At 35.8% G+C, this 6909-nt stretch overlaps 1 protein-coding gene across 1 annotated transcript; it reads right to left on the reverse strand.

The window, feature by feature from the left end:
* Positions 1-712: 712 nt before the first annotated feature.
* LOC141392954 (uncharacterized) lies at positions 713-2614 on the reverse strand. The gene is made up of 3 exons (XM_073965916.1): positions 2389-2614; positions 2118-2320; positions 713-924 (listed from the first exon to the last, which is right to left on the reverse strand). The coding sequence occupies exons 1-3, from the start codon at positions 2450-2452 to the stop codon at positions 805-807; spliced, it is 387 nt and encodes a 128-aa protein (XP_073822017.1). The 5' UTR covers positions 2453-2614; the 3' UTR covers positions 713-804.
* Between the last annotated feature and the right edge of the window lie 4295 nt (positions 2615-6909).

The following is a 6909-nucleotide window of genomic DNA, read 5'->3' on the forward strand; positions in this document are numbered from 1 at the left end:
GGGTCTCAGTACAAAAGCTAAATTTGAAATATTTTAAATATGTGACCTATGTATATTTGGTAGTCGTGTGTAACGATACCGCCCATGTGAGCTATTTTAAAAGTTTATTCTACCCTTCCCGAATGAAGTGAGTGTTACTTGGTATTTCGGTTTATCAATGGATAGAAAACCTCCTCGTATGTTGTCCTCATCTAACAGTACCACCCGATTCAACGTATTTTTAAGGATTCAGATTGGAATGACTGTAATTTGGTATTTCGGAGTCTCATTGTTTAAGAAAATATTCCACATCTCCAATGAATAAGCCCTGACGTGGCAGAGACACTTAGTACATACTTTCACGAGCGAAAGGAAGATAATCAATTTAATTTCAACACAATTCGGTATAGGGAATTACGTTAAGGTATAGGGAATAACGCCCTTTTAACTTGTTGATTTTATGAATCACATTGTGAGCGTTCAGAACTGTTAAAAAACCACCTGTAATTTTCTTTGTCAAATCAGTGTTTACACCCATTATTGTTTTGTCGTGGTAAAGCGTCGTCAAGCATAAATGTGCTCCATTAAGGCATTTGTGAAGTCAGCCATAACCACATTTGTATTACCTTAGTGTGAGATAGTTAGAGTAAGAAATCTCCCATAACTGAAAATTTATAATTGGCTGTATGTAAATTCTATGGTGAACATCAAACCACAAGGACAACAACATAACTTAAAAACACTTAAACATTAGCTTTATTTAAAACATTAATATATGTATGTATATTTTTCTAATAAACTTAAAAAACAATAAAAATTGAATATCTATGAATTAAAATACTCTTCTTCAAATTTGCGAAAATCTTCTTCAGTAAATATAGACTCTTGTTCAACTTTAGGTATGATCTTTTTCACATAACGTCCTTTGTGTGCCCTCTGGACAATCTGAAAATAGAATAAAACGTGAAACTGTTACATTAGATTTTGGATTAGGTTTATCTTGACTTATTTCGAAGTAAAAGTGGCAGAAAATGTATGGTAAACATTTCAAATCGATCGGATCAAAAAAGTTGCAACTAATCCCCGCATGACCTTGTATCCATATAATGTTTACGAACCATAATGGGAGTAGTCGTTAATTGACTTTTTGCACTCCAAAACAGTTTTTGATTCCATTTTCTTGCTTTTTATAGCTATATGTTCGTTAGCATTTTTACAGTTATTGGCTTTGTGTTAGCGTTTTACCAGTTCATACACTCTGTAATAGCTCAGATGTCGGCCTGGAGGTTATATAGACATTTCCGGGACAACAGTTATTCACCATTGGAATCAGGACCGAAAGGACTACCTGAGGTGAAAATGCGATTTTTCCTCCAGGTGCACCTTAAGGAAAGGAGTTCCTCGTCCTATGATCTGGAAGTCGAAGGGAGATTCTTGTTTCCGGTTCTACGATATAAAGACCCAGTCACGTTTTCCTCCTAGCACAGCCCAATCTGTAAACCCGCAACTTGCTGTTGGCACCTGTGCTACGTATTAAAACTTTATGTGAATACATTATGATCTATTGACTCACCCGTTGTGAGTCTTGTCTTGTCTAGAACCACTCGCTCGTCGACTTATGCTTTATAGCTGCGAGGGCTGATTCATACCTTACCTGAATTTCTATGGGGTGGGCAAACAAGATTGTGTCCATATTGTCCACCATATCCATATTGTCCACCATATCACAGCTGCGTATATTAAAATCGGTCTAATTACGCTTCTGTATAACCAGTGTATCGTCCTAGGATTGAAACCCCATTTTGAGTAGCCCTCCTACAGGTTGACTAACATCTGTGGGCTTTATTAGCCCTTCCCTGAATATAGTATTTCCATTTGTGTTACCTATCCCGCGAAATACATTTCTTATTTCGGAAAACTGGTTCCTCGACAGCTCCCACTATCGTTTTCCCAGACCTCAAAGTCCAGGTGCAAGCTATTTTAAGAGCCGTTTCGGGCCTGCTGGACTGTTTCTCCTTAGAAGCAGTACAACCTCGTCTGCACAGCATACTCGATCAAACCCCTTAGACTATTTACGACAGTAACTTGTATTTGTTTCTATTCCTTAGCATATGGTTCATCCATCATGCCACGCTCACCTTTTCTGCATCTTTGATATTGATGGTGTTCATAGACAATGCCAGAAGTCGTTTAATATTTTCTTCAGATTTTTTGTCTTTTGTCTTAAGTTCACTCCTTACATCCTGTATATTCTTCTTATATTGTTTAAATTGATTTTCCTCCACTTTAACACGAGAAGATGCGTCGTGTTTCTTGACAGAAACTTTTTTGTTTTTCTTGCCTAGAATTATGAATTTAAAAAAAATAACTTTAATTATTATTTCTACAAACATAACACAACAAACAAACTTTTAGGTTCCTGTAATTCAGATTCGACAATGTCTACACTTTGTTTCAAAAGCTTCAATGACATCTTTAATAAAATATCTTTTGCTCTGTTCCTTTACTTCAGACACCATTCAATTCATATGGAAGCAGTTTACAACTTCAAAAGTAATGGAACATAACATTTAATAACAAACAACGTGTTTCTTTTTAATGTGGATTTACGCCGAACAATTTAAAAACGTTCCTCAAAATTCAAACAAGCAAAAACGGAATCAATGATGAAAAATGAAAACAAAGCAAAATTGTCATCTGGCTATGTAGTTTACCCTGTATTTACACATAACAGGACAGTTGAGTTCATGAATTGGTGGTCAAAAACCCACAACTTGCTGTGTGATGTAGGCGTCCCGACAGCTGCAAAAACAGTTGTAAAATTATGAATGAAAATCATTGAATTCTTTCTGTTTTGCTTTCTCATATTTTATTATTGTTCATGTTCTTTTGTTTTCAATACATTTCAATTATTGTCTCACTTATTTCTACAAAAATGTCAAAAATGAAGTCTGCTAAAAAGAATGATGGACAGCTTGGAGATAGCCGACAAATGTATGTATGTGTTAGTAAATCAGAGTTGTTACACATGACAGGACAGTTGACTTCATAGATATGTTCCTTTACGTGCAAGAACCTTCAAGTTTTACCACATTTTAATCAAAAAGCGTCCCTTTACTTCAGGCACCATTCAATTCATATGGAAGCAGTTTACAACTTTTACTACTTTCAGCAAAAAATTTTGGAAGTTGTGCAATTGGAGTTATGATTTCACAACATCTTTCGATGTAGTCCAACAGAGTTATGAAAAATGCACTCCCTTCGATACATTTTATAAGCAGTGGCTGTAGAGATCCCTACAGAAAAAAAAACAGATGGTTGATCCCTACACATTTCTTCAAAAATTAAACAAGGGTGTATACATTTCGAAGAATTTGTTATCAAATAAAGAAATAACACCTTATGTTGCGAACATTTTTGCGGTAATTCACGAGACGGACATTTTCAATTGAGTGGAGTCCACTTCGAGTCCATGTCGAAAGCTGAACTAGTGATGGAAAGGCAACATAAAACAACTTTAGGACGATGAAAGAAAATCAGATGCGCTTGGATTAAATTTAGAACGGGGGAAGAACACTCAATTGTGATTGAATTTAATGGAAACTTTTTAATTTATGTTTATATAATAAAGTTCTTTGTGTTCTTGTTTTACACAAATATTAAATGCATTTTATTTATTCTGGGATATTTCGCAATGGCTTGCATTTTAATTGCATCTTTAGACTGACTAAAAATGCAATCGGAAGAGTGCCTTTAAATTTAATCCAAAACACTACATCGAAAACTGTGATTTGGATCGAAAATGGAGTGCATCCAAGCTGTGTGCTATGGAAGCAAAATGGAGTGCATCCTAGCTGCGCGCTCCCTTGTAAAATTCATAAGTGAATTCATAGAAAAAGATGTACTCCAACGGCATTTGTACTGTACACTTGTAATGATTCAACTTCATCCGCGGATGTAAACTTTTTGCTGGGTAATGTATAAGGTAGGCCACAGCTAAAGGGCTGTTTACACCATCTATCAATGTCATATGAGCTGTCATTTCTTTCAACCATTCGACATTCTCTATGTTTGTCAAAATTGACGTCATCCATACAACTTTCAATTTGTGCGTTCATACCTACAAGTGTTATTTTCGTATGACATAACCTATAAATATAAAAACAGCTGTTTTTGTCATTGTTTACATTTATTGTTGAGTTACAAATTTACGCTAATTTTTAATTTTGGTTGAAGGAAAATGAATATCTAGCATGTTTGTTGTGGTAGAATAGGTTTTTGGGGTTATAGAGGCATTAATGTTTTGCCACAAAGCAATAATTTCCAACACTGCTCCTTTCGGCCAATCGATCAGAAAATAATATTATAAACACCCTTTATTTACTTTTCTAAATACTTAAATATACATAACTTTCCATTTTCTTTTTTAAAAGATTTCGTTTTTCAATTTTTTTTTTTGAGAATGCCAGAAAACAGCTGATAAATTTATGTTTACATACGAGAATGCCGTATCAAATAGAGCGCTCCCTAAATGAAAAATTTACATATGAGTTGCCAAATCATTTTGATAGATGAAAATTTTCATAGTGGTCACACTATGTGTACAACATTCGCAGGTAGAAAATTTGACATCTCATACGACATTGATAGATGGTGTAAACAACCCTTAACAGCTGATTACAATTTTTTTTTTGACAGTTAATGCTTGAAAGAGTAGCGCTCTCCTTGGCCCACTCCTACCTAGAGGAGTTTGAAAGATGTTCAGAGCCATAAACCAAAGTACAAAGTATCAAAATAAGAAGATCAATCGATCAATAATCAGATTAGAGCTCAATATTAACTCTTTTACAAAATTCCACAATTACATTTAGGCTGCCCAAGCCAAATTTACTCACGAACTCCTCTACGGTGAGGACTTCGTAGAAAGAACTGAAAATTCTTCTCGCGTCATTATATTTAGAGCAGTTGAAAATTATATGTGAATCAGTGTCATTTAATTTACATACTTCACAGTCACTAGATAAGACCACGTTCATTTTGTGCAAGGTATTGTTACTGAAACAGTGACCACTTAGGATTCTGTTTAGAGTTTTTTGTTGGAATGAGTTCAAAGAGGAATTTTTGAACCAAGGGGTTCTGCATGTGTTCGGAAAAATCGTAAAAAATTGCGAATTGCTGTTTCGAGCTATTGCAGTATACTCACTTGACCATTCCTCCCAAATCTGTCTGGCTATTTCGTTAATTGCATTGCCAATTGGCCATGCCAATTGGAGAAGGGTGCCATCGTGTTCAGCGTTTTTTGCAGCGTTGTTTGCGATGTCATTGTATTTTATATCCGAGTGACCCGGAATGTAGTGTATTGGATTTTATCTGCGTAGTTGTTTTCTTTCGTGACAAATTGGTCAATCAGGTAGTTTTTGTGATTCTTATTGGATATCGCTTGCAGGCCGCTAAGGCTGTCTGTAAGTATAGCTATTTTTTTAATATTGTTATTTTCAGCGTAACATATTACCTGTAGAAAGGCCAGTATTTCCGCTGACAAAGAGGAGAGTTTTTTCTTTACGAAGAAGGATTTAGTTGTTTTCGAGCTCAAATGATAAAAGGCAGCTCCTGATTTGTTGTTCTGGACAAATCCATCCGTAAAAAAGATGTCGAATTCTTCATTCACAACTTGGTTATTTTTTTCCTGTAGCAGTTGAGAGATAATGCTTGAGTTGGTTTCAGACTTTTTTCCTGGCTGTATTCTTGAAAAAATCGCCCAAGGTCTCTATTTTTTGGCTTTACCCAAGTTGTTTTAGTCGGAGCGATCTCCTTTAGTACGTTGTGAAATTTAGACCAGACTTTTGCGTAGCTTGTATTTAAGTCACAATTTTGTTCGACTGCGTTTACGGCTGGTATATTGAAGGCTTTGCATTTCACCAGTTCTTTTGCTGTTGCCAGTTCGATTCTATATCTGTATTCTGCCGCTAAATTATAGATAATAGGGATCGGTGTAGAGCGTATGAGACCAAGCGCTTTCCTAAGGTTTTCTTGTGCACAGGTTTTTAGCTTCTGTTCTGAGGTTTTTGTTAGATTTGACAAAGTGGCTGCCCCATATTCTAATTTCGGTCTTGCAAATGCCTTGTAGAACTGAATCGCTTTTGAAGGTTTGACGCCGAATTTGCAACCACTGAGAATCTTAAGAAAAGAGCAACTGTTTTTCACTGCAGAGGTTGAATTATCAATGTATATTTTCGCCGAGCCGCTTGATGTTAGAGTTACACCCAAATACTTAAGGTTGTTGGTTTGACAAAGCTCTACGCCGTCTATTTGAATGTTCAGTGGACGAGACCTTCTATTGAAGTGCATTATCTTCACTTTCCCCATGTTGAAGTGGAGGTTTATCTGTTCACATTTCATCTTAAACTCCAGAATTTTAGCAGTGAGGGTTGTTTTAGCCGCTTGAAAGTTTGGCCCGTGACAAAGCAGGAAAAAATCATCTGCGAATTGGTGTAGTGTACAGTATTCTGAATTAAATGAATGAAGACTTGCCGTGTAAACGTTGAATAGAATTGGGATTAACCCACTGCCTTGTGGTAGACCGTTCTTGATGGTAATCTCCTTTGTTCCCAGAATCAACTTCCTTTTTTCCATTCCCTCAAACAGCCATTTTATTATGTGACTATTACAGTTATACTCAAAGAGTGTTAGAGCAAGTTTGCCTATATCCAAATTGTCGAAGGCTTTGTCTATTGGCCTGTTCCCGTACTTTATAAAGTGGTAAAAGTCGTAAAAGTTGTAAAAGTCGTAAACGATTTTCATATAAATTTTGTGTACGGGAACGCAAAATGTGTAAAAGTGGTAACAATTGTAAAAACTTTTTAGTTCTGGAACAGAGCTTATGTCTATGCATATTCCCACTACTATTTTTCCAGCTTTTTTGTGTAACTC

This window comes from Musca autumnalis, unplaced genomic scaffold (assembly GCF_047663935.1).
Source record: "Musca autumnalis isolate F117 unplaced genomic scaffold, ASM4766393v1 scaffold_2, whole genome shotgun sequence".
NCBI classification, from domain to species: domain Eukaryota; kingdom Metazoa; phylum Arthropoda; class Insecta; order Diptera; family Muscidae; genus Musca; species Musca autumnalis.

Bases quoted from the DNA above. Each gene is read 5' to 3' on its own strand.
- LOC141392954 (XM_073965916.1), bottom strand. From the start codon at position 2,452: ATGTCATTGAAGCTTTTGAAACAAAGTGTAGACATTGTCGAATCTGAA. The intron at 2,321-2,388 runs GTTTGTTTGTTG...TCATAATTCTAG, and splicing joins TGAATTACAGGAACCTAAAA to GCAAGAAAAACAAAAAAGTT. The intron at 925-2,117 runs GTGAGCGTGGCA...TTCTATTTTCAG, and splicing joins ATATCAAAGATGCAGAAAAG to ATTGTCCAGAGGGCACACAA.